Genomic DNA, 12,520 nt, shown 5'->3' with positions numbered 1-12,520 from the left:
TTATATCATTGTTTTTTTTTATTTTTTAATTTAAAAAAAAATGTTTCAACTCTGAAGCAAACAGGGTGTATTTTTCACTGAGCAGGAGTTCAAGATTAATGTTATATGTCCAGTTGTTGGTTGCTTTCCATTCAAAAACATGAAAAAAAATCCATGTTATATATCGTTACGTAAACAAAAACTATATACGAAGGTGGGTTTCAATTTAAAACAAGTTTGAACGTTTGTAAATGAATAAAGGTGTGACCTGTGTAGTAGTGTCTTATTTGGTGAATAGAGTATCATCATTGCAGAAAAAAGACTTTGACGTCATGCGTCACGTGACCTCGTTTCGCATTCTAAACATCTGAGCGCCGAGAGACAGGATACCGCGGCCTGTATACAGAATTTCATCAATTAAGATTTAAATACTGACATGAAATTTCTCTTCCAAAACAACGATTTCATAGTTCATTGAAACATTAACATAATTTCCTAAATTTGTAACACAACATACGAAGCACTGCAACCTAGTATTTCAGTAGTTTGCTCCGAAACTGATCGGACAGTCCTAAAATGACGAAACAAGTGTATTATGCATTTTAAATCATTATATCGTACCAATCTATTTTATTGCATGTAGAACGGTGCACTTCCACTTGTGTGTCTTGTGTACAACCTTTTATTTCTCACAGTACGTCAACCGTTCCACCTTAATTAACACTGTGATGGTTACAGTCAAACATCTCCAGTCAGCTGTATGACTACAGACAATACACGTTTGGGTTACTTGCAAGTGTTTCGATCATTAATCACCCATCGGTGAGCGTTTTTTTATTTAATCAATATAGCTCAGTTGCGGCTAGGTACCAATAAATAGATAGCATAAACTTGGCTAGGTGGCCACTTTGTATCTACAAGGAACAATGGAAAGGACAAGAGATTTTTTAATATATATTGGTGTTTTTATAATTCTGAGTAATGCCAAAATGATTACTTGCCAGGGATGTCAGGACATTATCAACAAATTTGAGATAATACAAAGTCTTTCTCAAGAAGCGTTTTTGGTATTTGAACATATTGGCATACAGCAGTGTTCAAGAGAGTGTTTGTTACGGACAAATTGTAAAGCAGTGGCATATAACCTAGAGCATTTGAACTGTTACCTTGGTGATAACAACACATATATCACTACTTCGTCCAATCAGGAGGAAATAGCATCAACAAGAACGATATTGATGGAGTTTGAAGGACAACTTTTAAAGTCTTGTGTTGGTCATTCTTGTGATGAGTCATCGGTGTGTGTAGAAATGTCCACAGGAACATCCGAGTGTGCTTCTTGGTTTACATTAAATAATACCAGCAGTGAGTTAGCATCCACAACAGTATCGGCCACGGAGATGACCGCTGCACTGACCACTATTCAAGGTCAGAATCCAGTCGAATGTGGAGATCCACCCATTGTAGTAGATGCTACAACTCCTATTTCAAATGACAGGTCTATCGGAACGGTCCTTTCATACAGTTGTCAAGCTGGACTAATAGCCAAGGGAGACACGGAGACGACATGTGAGTCAGATGGACAATGGTCAACACTATCAATGAATTGTATTATATGTGACACAACATTTTATGTGTTTGCAGAAAGTCTAAACTTCTGCTACAGAATTGAAAATTCTCAGCGAAATACTTATGCGGACGCCATTCTTCATTGTAACACCATGAATGGTAAATTAGCCAAACTCGACACCATCGACAAGATCAACACAGTCTTAGTGAACCTAAATGTGCAAGTATATGTTGACGGGACGGACGAAGCAGAAGACGGTACCTGGGTTTATTCTGACAGTACGGCGGTGAATATGGATCTGTTTAAACTTGGTGCCCCCTCACTCGGTGATACAAACTGCTTGACTTTAAGGTCAGATCTCGGTCAAACATTGGATATATCTTGTACATTGAAGAAGTATAGTATATGCGAACAAGTGTAGTGGTTTATTGCACAAATTGTAAACAGAACTGTCAAACGGAGTTAATATTTGATGCAAACTATCCTTTCATGAATTTAAATTTGTATGGATAAAACAATCACTCATACCGATGTATTATATGCAATATGGAATTCGGATAAATTCGGTTCAAAGATTTATTTTCAAATAACATCTTGTTGATTAAGTTCGTTTCTAAAACAATTAGCTATCATCGTGATGCTACTTAATGAAATGCCCTTTCTGTCCAGGTGACTATTTGTTAAAAATCCTTTGTTATGGTAAAATAGTTTAATTTTTCTGAATAACAAGTTGATTAACGTAGATCAAAGTCGTTGCGCACATTTAACTAAATAAATATTGTTGTGGTGATTTGATCTTGTGCAATTATTTTTTCTTGCTTATTCTGATTTTTTCAGTCGTCAATTTCTCTGAATTCGCGAGTTTTGCTATTTCATTTCAAATTAATTCTAATCAGACTAGATTCAATAAACGTAATTACCAGCGAAGTGGACGAGTTAAAGTCCAGCGCATGATACAACGATTTATACAGAGATATTAGAGGACACTTCTCATATCTTTTAAAATACATGTCTTTCTTCTGTATTTAGCTTATTTGTCGGATGATTTTTCCTTTTTCTTATTAATTATTTATGATATTTATTTATAAATTCTTTTAACTACCTTGTTTGTTAGAATGATGATCATATTGAAAATGATACGTAAGGAGACAGTTTTAAATGGCGCTGTGATAGTAGATAACAGACATACATAGATATTTACCGTTAAGTGTTGACAATTCTTTATGATAAATCATTTTAAAAAAACGAATATATTTTAAATGTTTTTTTCTGCGAGGATAAATAATGATGCATGTGAAATTAACCATTAATAACATCCAGCAATTCAGACGTGTTTTTGACATTTATGGGTTGAAAATGGTGATAAATAGTGATAAAATAATACTTTTCAAACACTATGAAGGAATTTCATAGTGTGACAGGTACTTGTCGCTCTCTGTAAGGAAGTTAATAGTGCGACAGGTACTTGTCGCTCTCTGTAAGGAATTTCATAGTGTGACAGGTACTTGTCGCTCTCTGTAAGGAATTTCATAGTGTGACAGGTACTTGTCGCTCTCTGTAAGGAATTGCATAGTGTGACAGGTACTTGTCGCTCTCTGTAAGGAATTTCATAGTGTGACAGTTACTTGTCGCTCTCTGTAAGGAATTTCATAGTGTGACAGGTACTTGTCGCTCTCTGTAAGGAATTTCATAGTGTGACAGGTACTTATCGCTCTCTGTAAGGAATTGCATAGTGTGACAGGTACTTGTCGCTCTCTGTAAAGAATTCCATAGTGTGACAGGTACTTGTCGCTCTCTGTAAGGAATTTCATAGTGTTACTGGTACTTGTCACTCTCTGTAAGTAATTTCATAGTGTGACAGGTACTTGTCGCTCTCTGTAAGGAATTTCATAGTGTGACAGGTACTTGTCGCTCTCTGTAAGGAACTTGATAGTGTGACAGGTACTTGTCGCTCTCTGCAAGGAACTTGATAGTGTGACAGGTACTTTTTACACACACACACACACACACACACACACACCCACACACACACACACACACATATATATATTGGAAATAGATTATTTTTCAGCCAATAAAGGTTATCATTTGATGAGCATTGAATTAAAATTAAGATACCAAATTGAATCTTGTAAGATGAATCTTTGAAAATGAACAGTGTTTATTTTTATGTACAATTTTTAAATATTTAAATTTTGATCTACAATAAATTGCACTCCGTAAAACCTATCATTAGCGAATGGTCACCATTCTATAGACAACCACCCAGACGAAGTTGTCCTTGACCGTCTTCGGATGGGCCATACATACCTTAAGCATTTATATATGTTAAAAGGCGAAGATAATCCTCGGTGCATAGGATGTGATTGGTCATTCATCGTTAAACATTTTTTTATTGGACTGCATTGACCTTCTGTCTACTCGATGATTTTTTAATCGTAACATTATAAGTCTAAGACGCTTTTTGAAACTGTTGAGATTAATAAAATTCAAGATTGGTCTGTATTATACCCTATGACTTAAATTTTTTTTTTTTTTTTTTTTTTTGTAATAATTTAACCATCTAAAATGTTTAGCATTTGTCTTTGACCTTTTAATTTGTTTGATGATCTTTTCCTTTTTGGATCGCTGTGTATTTAACAGTTTTATGACCCTATTGACCTTTTATGTGTTGATGGGCCTTTAAGAATCTCCATTGTAGAGCGGGAAATATTTGTCTGTTCTGGTACGTTCAGGTAGTTCATGTGATGAATATGCAAGATGCACAAGAATCTCGTGCAGGTTGGTAGAATTATTAGACACGTGTAATAGAGCGGGCATTCTAGCCTTGGAACTCACAGCGAACGGTAAACTTTTTTTTACATCTGTGTTTAAATGGTTTTAAAAGGGAAAGATACAAGCAAAGTTTTTCTTTTAATTGTCATGCCTGCATTTTGTGCATTTTGTTTAGCTCGATGCCGAATATTTGGAAATTTTATTCATGGAATTGTCTATGTATTTCAACTGTATTGGTAAAATATAAATAAAAAGCAAATTGTTTTATTTCGCTCGCACTCAGTTTGGCTCTGCGCCGACGTCCTAGGTTTTTCAGAGTTTTTTGTCTTATTAGTTTTATCTCTCGTTTTATTAATTTCTTGCATTGCGAGGATATTACTGTAAAACACTTTTTGTAAAATCGCATTAGAAAATAAGATAGCATAAGTCAAGATACGAATGTACAAGGAAGCATTTGAAATATGACATTTGTTAATGATAATGTGAGGTAGGATAATTGTAAGTGATAATGTGATGTATATATGTATATACAATAAACATTTCAATGTTTAATTAATTAAACGCCGCTCCATCGAGGCACCAGTGAGTGAGCGCATCCAATTTAAGTATAGTGTTATTATTTAGTCGATAGGTGTAGTAGATAGTGTGACAGGGAGATTAAGACAGACTATGATAATAATAAAAGCATTGTCACCAGATAACACTATCAACGACAGTTCATTGTAAGGAGACATAACAAGAGTAGTAATATGAAATATAGATGTTGGTAAATTGGTTTTAATAAAGACTATGTTCAACGTATGCCAGCCCATCTGGTTCACTGCTAAACCACAAAAAGGCCCCTTTCGTCTCGTTTATAATAGGTATTTAAAAGGGTAAAACCATAAACATGCCACACTCTCCGAGCAGGATCTAAAATTGATAAATAGTAAGAGCAACGATCCATTTATCTAATATTGATAATAAAATATGTTTAAATAAACGAACCGCCACTGAGGTCATATCATAAAAAGTAAGTTTACAATTCAAAAAAGTTCATCGTCCACCCAGTGGATAAATGGCCAGTGTAACGAAAACTGCCAAGAAATAGGTATGAGTGGTAAAAACAACGAATCGCCACTGAGGTTACATCGTTAAAAATACATATTTACAACGCAAAAGAGATCATCAAGTGCACTACTATCATTGAACGGAAACGTGGCCACAAGCATGCGCAGACAAGCCGTGTTTTAGAATGAAAGGCGTACTAGTAACACATCTCGTTCGTTCATCCTACCAACACGCAGTAAATGTACAACCTCGATATTCCATCCAGAAACACACAACACATGCAGGCACAACTAGAATAAATATCTTACCGCTTACGATAGAAAACTGGAACCATTTGCAAAATTCTATATTCATAGGCTGTAGCCTTACCTTTATTCACATGAAAACTGAATCCGGTTTCAGGACTCGCACAACTAAACCAATCCCTTTATGTTATTACTTAGCATTTAAGCTAATAGCATTAAAATTTGAAGTTCAACACAAGCAACAACTGTCTAGATTCATAGAAGCATATGTTAGGTTGAATAGCATCTTGGACTGTCTCATATCCATTGAAATGTGTTAAAACTATACATTTCCATGGTGCCCAACTACATCTGTAGCTATTGAGGACATATCGCGTCGCGCATTCACGGATTTCTCGTGTAACAAAATGGATAGTAAAAGTACATTTTGGGTCAGAAATTAAAGTACAAAAGGTATCTCAGGGAGCAATAACAACAGGTGTCATAAGTCAGGCACTGGACCAGGCTTAGCGACCTTGAGTTACAGGTAGTGATGCACGCCTGATAACGGGAGGGGTGTGCACCTCAGTGTTGAAACACCGTGGCAGAATATCGCCGGTATGAGTGATCTGAATAGGTAGATGTTCTCTCATGTCTGCCTCGCGTATTTGTAAGTAAACAAGATAAGAAACAATGTATGAGGTAGATCCAAGATGGAACTTGATAACGGGTACTCCTAGTCGCACGTGCCTTCATAATTAGATGCTCCGTGGGTTGTGTTATTGTTGTCCAATAGGGACTAGGCTGAAATTAAGTATTTGGGTATTATTTATACTAAGACAATAGCCAGCAGAAGTTAGTCTGGGATCGAGTAGCTAGAGAGAGTTGGGAGTTGGGAGCCGGACGTGGAGACGGGCAGAGTCCCGTATGGGACCTTCTCCGCGATGAAGCGGCCCTGGCCAAGTTTGCCCTAGGACATTTGTATGGAACTCTTTGATATGGACGGGTAACCTATAGAACCTGATGATGTTGATTAGGAACTATGTTTTTGTAATGGATATTAACGCGAAGTATTAACTATGGAAAACCACTATACGATGAAATAAACGTTTCGGCCAAAACAACCTCATTGTGTTACACTCGCTCCAGGTGAACGATTTTTTTACTTATTATATAGCAGCATTTCAGAAAAATATTAATATACCGTTTTGTAGATAAAAATTCCAAAATGTATGTCTCTGAGCAGCAAATTTGATATCTATTCATTACAAATAAATATTAACTTTTGATTTTTATATGAAAATTAGTTGTGTCCTTTTTTAGTTGAAACTTACACATGAATCTCCTTCGTAGTCTTACCAATTTTTTAACAAAACGGTTATTTTGACAACTCCAATGTGAAATAAAAGCAATGTTATGTATAAATCTCCAAATTTATGCCACTGGCTATCAAGTATAGCAACGCTAATTAACTATAATTGATACAGTATTTCAATTCAAAATATTCCATAATACATCGTACAGAAAATATAAACGTATTCGTTATAATTAGTACGTTTATAGACAATAATGATAATCAGATATCAAAATAGATACAAACATGAATTTCTAGCATTTGCAACAATTAAAAAAAGTAGAAATACGTTTCTGATTTTACCTGACATAGCTGAATTTCAGGACTTGGTTAAAGGAAGATTTAGTTGTGTTGGCGGGCTAGTATCGCAATTAGTACATTGTATATCATTACATTAAACTTGCAAAAAAATCACGGACTTGTTGCTTGAAAATTAAGAACATGGATTGATGTTGCAACAACCAAGCAAATGGATTACATAAATGAACTGATTTATCGAATGAGAAATAAAATGTACGAGTTCAATATATTCGAGATTTGCTCTGTGCTATGTGTTTATATTGGATACAAGCATTGCCACAGTAATGAAAAAATGTCTTTTGAAAATGCTGTGGTTAATCAATTTCTAATAATTGTTCTTTTCGTTAGTGTACTGGGTTACTTTGAGATATAGTTAACGATAGATGTTGTAGATCACTTCCGATCCGAATCCTTGATCGATGGCTTTCAGTTGTTAATCTTCAAATTTAATTGCTATAGTAATAATCAATTGTTCTGTTCAAATGTATTTTCAAATTTTAGATCTTCTCGCAGTTTTATTTGTTTTAAACCAAATCCGGGGGGTGTCTTTATCATAAGCAGATGATTTCTTTGTATATTGACTGTAGTAATGTGTAAAATTATATAGGCCATAGAATCAGAGGATGAAAAATTAGCCTATGAAAGAGATGGCAATAGTTCACACCTGTCCACGTTAAAAAGAAAATTAACTAGTACGACCCAATAATAGTAGAAAATGAGAACTGAATATGTTTAGTTAATTAAATTACAGAAAACAAAACAGATATATTAGTGTTTATTCCAAGGAACTCTATTTCAGGAGCTACACGGTTTATTTTAAACATATTTGATTATCTAAATAACGACAAGGGTTTCAGGAAAAAAAGTAATTACAACTAACGAAACAATTAACAATTATTTATACATATTTAATTCCGAAATATTTTACAGGTCTTGATATAATGACGTGTTTAAAATACTGGTATTAATATCATCGGCATACAGTGCATTACCATATAATGATTCATTTAAATTGATATCAACATTTACGTTTCGTAATTGATCAAATAATGTTATTATACAGTTAAGATAGTTTTCACATTCAAAAATCAATGATAAACCTTCTCACAACGATTTCAATGACTACAACGTTGAGTATTGATGAGATGAAACAAGTCGCAATTTAATTGGCTACATCGATGTCTCAATTTAGTGTGTAATATATCAGTCTTCTCCAATGTTGAAATATACTGGGTATTTTCTCTGGGATTCGCGAGTCAAATTTCTTTTGGAAGTTACTAGGGAAGGTGAAGACCTAGTTGGTTCATCCAAGTCATTCCACTGAAGAGAGAAATGTATAAAGAGTTAGAAATAGAAAGTCGGCAATGTGGGATTCTATAACTGCTGTTGGTTCTTAGAACAAAGTTTTTAGTATCGCCGTCTTTAGGAGGTAGAAGTGAGTAGAAATAATCTGGTATTAATTTATCATCCATTTTATACATAAGGTTCAGTTGTCTCCCTTTTCCCCTCTCGGAGTTTCTCAAGGCCCGTTTCTAGATATACAGATGAAACATTTACATACGACGATAGACCGGTGATAATTCGCGCTGCTTCGCTTTGTGATTTTTCCAATTTCAAAGAACCAATTTCTGAACACCCATTCCAAAGTTCACATGCATACTCTAAGATAGACAAAAGTTTATATATCATAAATAATGCATCTCTTTTCAATATAAATTTTAATTTTCCTAACACATTAACTTTTTTTTTCAAAACTGATTCAAATACAGCATTGAAGTGATTCCCCCATATAGCAGTTGAACTGCTAATGACCCAAAGATGTCTATGTCGGTCGTAAAGTTAAGATATTTTTCGTCGAACATAATGTCAAGATCTATGTCAATTTCGTCAGCATTGGATATAAAAGTCACGCGCCATTTTTTTCCCCATTTATTCAAGGATTCGCGTTCTCTATTAAACTGTTATGTACGTGCTAAAATATTGTCCATTCAAATGCTTACACCACAGTCGTTAAAGATATATTCATTTATAATTTGTTGGGAAATATCTATTATGTTTCTACTACAGGTGAACAAACACCACAAGAGTCGTATTTAAAACAGTGTTGTGAACTAAGAAAGTGATATTTGAAAAAAAATGAAACGCTGTAAACATAAATATTAAACAGCTATTCTAGATCATAGAATGAATTCAACAGATTTTTTTAAATTGTATTTTTAATTGGTGTATATCCTCAGTTTACCACCAATTTAAGTTTAGTCGCATCTGATGTTCATATCATTTCTAAGTTCAAACATCAAGATATTGTTTATAAAAAAATGCAGGTCGACAAGTCTGAACCTGTGTGTCCTTCGTCCTATTGTCCGCGCTGAGGTTAATCTGTCCGTGGAATTGACACATTTGTTTATCATATCTAAAGGACGTACAAGACTGACATGACACACTGAAGATAGCGTGCCCTTAATCATTGTAATACCAATCCCGGACTTTCAGGAGATCCTTGTTATCTTGTCTTTACTGATCAATGTATGATTAAAACACGAGAGATGAAACCGAAGATCAATAATCACAGCCAATAAGATCAAACATGTGAACGTTGGATTAGATGGAGATTTTTACGTGACTTTTGTACAATTTTAACAATGTTAAACAGAGTGAGGCCCTAGGTCGATATACGATCCGTATTCGATACGATATGACACAATGATTTAATTTGCTGGTGCATTTTCTAGAGTGAGAAACCGTTAAAAACTGAAGTATAAAGAAATGAGAATAAGTAATAAATAAATAAATTTTAATATATTAAACTCGAAAATTTTAATTATTTACATCGTCAAAATTTCAATGAAGTGACTTTAATAAAACCACATTTCTAATCAAAATTGTTCCGTGCAGTTATACCTGATACAATGTCTTGGATAAATTCCATAGAATATTCATGACAAAAGATAAGGATGTTACGTTGTGTTCAAGTTTTCTCTTAGACAGTTCAATCAATTTGGATTTAGATAGCTTGTTTATAGGCCTAGTTTTGAACTGAAAATTTCATTACCAATCAAATTCGCCGATAATTTACCGACTATGAAAACATTTCAAAAAGATAATCATCAGCTTGTCTGTCAAAGACATCATCATGTGTGGCGATCAAGTATATCAGTCACAAGGAAAATGTTTTGTGATAACTACCATCAGGCTTAGGATAAACACTGATGTCGATAAATGTCGAACGATACTAAAAATGTCGTTTTTTTAAACAATTTGGATGAACATGCAATCACCATCTTGTAATTGAATTAGAAAATCTTTATGAGAGAGCTATATCCCGTAATTGGGTCCTAGTATCCTTTGAAATATTTTCTATAGTAATTACTTGCCATCTATACATTTATCGATTGGATGTCGCTAAATTGCATATATTTCAATATCATCAACGTACCATGGATAATGATTTACGAATGGAAGAATATTCATCATAAACAAAACATTAAAAAGATATAATACAATTCCACGGGGAGATCGCAGCTTGCAGACGGTAAAACAAGTCCTTCAATAAAAGGGACCTGGGTTTAATGAGTAAATGATATACAATTTTTTGAACAGCACAATTTGAAATTATGGTTCTTTTTGAGAAAAACGACTGACTCGAGGATGTCTGCTTCAAATTTATTTCGAGCACGAAAAAATCTCTAAAAAGACAAAAACATGACTATACAATACGAGCACATGGCGGAAGGGGGGGGGGGGGGGCTTTTGGGGGCTGTACTTGTATCTCGAATAGATACAATAGATATAGTTGCTGTAGGTTCAAACTTCAAACGCCCAACCCCTTTAAATTTCTGGTGCCCAAGTGAAAGGAAAGACCCAAAAAAGCGGGAAAGGACAGGAAAATAGGCAACGCGCATGTGTCCGGAGTGGTCTGTCCGGTCAACAAAAGAACACAATACCTCATATGACACCACACATGAGTACACACAATGCAAAATACTTACAAACCGAAAGTGACGGTCACATGATCTAGCGACACGAAGCGATATGTTAATAATAGCACTTATGGCAGTTAACCATATAGTGCCGCTATCAAAGGGCACAGGAAAAAATTGGTGTCGTGAAACCTGAAGCCTGCCTTGCTGCAGTGTTGGTGAGAGTTATCGTTCCTGGAAATCTGAGGAGCAGAAGTTGAGAACATTGGAAACAGGCTATGTTTATAGGAATACCCACGAGCTACTTCCGGTTTAGATAATGTACACCGCTAGAAAAAGAACCAGTTTGGGGACGGGGTCCCAGCCTGCTGGGACAACAGTCTCGGAGCCAGATGTGACAGCACTGGAAACGATGCCTACATCGGCACAGACCAATCTTAATACTGCCACATAGCCAGCCAATCCGACACCGGTAATACATGGCATTGACCAGGAAATTGTTCAGCAAGACAAGATTGGTCCAAGTACTTCAGGTATGATACTGAATCCAATAGCAAGAGTGCATGAGGATTTAGGCTTGCACATTTCTCATAGCATTAAACAAAAAATCACTAATGGTGAATATGTAGACTTGGCTTCTTTGTTGACTAGTTCCATGGAGGAAACTAGCCTTCTCAAAAATTATGCATAGCCGATGGGGAACTAGTTATCAAACCAAAAAATCAAACAGCAAAAATAACAGATATCGCTAAGTGGACTGATGCTTTATCTTTATAAGCATCTATACATCAGTTCATCCAGAACATTTGCATGGTCTATTGAAATACTTGCAAACAGTTCGGCTAGGTGCTCGAAGATGTGGCGGAATGGAATGGCTTAAATACGATGAACAGTACAGGCTTAGAAAAGCACAAAAACCACAAGAAGCATGGGTCATGTTGACAATGAACTGTATTTACTTTATATGGAGCCACACAGACAACCAGTGACTCAATCATACAATCAAAATCCACAGAAATGTTTCGATTTCAATTACAAGGGCAATTGCACACGATTACATTGCATTTTCACACATAAATGTTTGAAGTGTAATGGGGTTCATGCTAATATGAATTGCTTTAAGGCATCTGTTGGCAATAACAACCCATATACTTTTCGTGCCAAAGCAGTCACCCAAGGCCCTGCTAGGCAAAACAAACAACAAAAACAAGGGGGGCAACCAAATTTGGACACTGGGAAAAACTTCAATTAAAATACCAGTCCTAAGTTACTGGGTGTCAAAATACCCTAACATGGGAGTGGGCAGACTTTTATTGCAGGATTTTAGAACCGGTTTTATACTCCATTA

General features: G+C 35.3%; 1 protein-coding gene and 1 pseudogene across 1 annotated transcript; both read left to right on the top strand.

The window, feature by feature from the left end:
* The first annotated feature begins 968 nt into the window (after positions 1 to 968).
* Positions 969 to 1,970, top strand: LOC132548808 (uncharacterized). The gene has a single exon (XM_060212701.1). It carries the CDS (start codon positions 969 to 971, stop codon positions 1,968 to 1,970), a length of 1,002 nt encoding a protein of 333 aa, XP_060068684.1.
* A 2,339-nt stretch (positions 1,971 to 4,309) lies between these two features.
* Positions 4,310 to 12,463, top strand: LOC132548807 (uncharacterized; annotated as a pseudogene).
* The last annotated feature ends 57 nt before the right edge of the window (positions 12,464 to 12,520 follow it).

This window comes from Ylistrum balloti, unplaced genomic scaffold (genome assembly GCF_031769215.1).
Source record: "Ylistrum balloti isolate Yb309-2 unplaced genomic scaffold, AGI_CSIRO_Ybal_v1 Utg370028, whole genome shotgun sequence".
Taxonomy (NCBI): domain Eukaryota; kingdom Metazoa; phylum Mollusca; class Bivalvia; order Pectinida; family Pectinidae; genus Ylistrum; species Ylistrum balloti.
The sequence above is the reverse complement of the archived record's forward strand: the minus strand, read 5'-3'. Positions and strand labels throughout refer to the sequence as shown.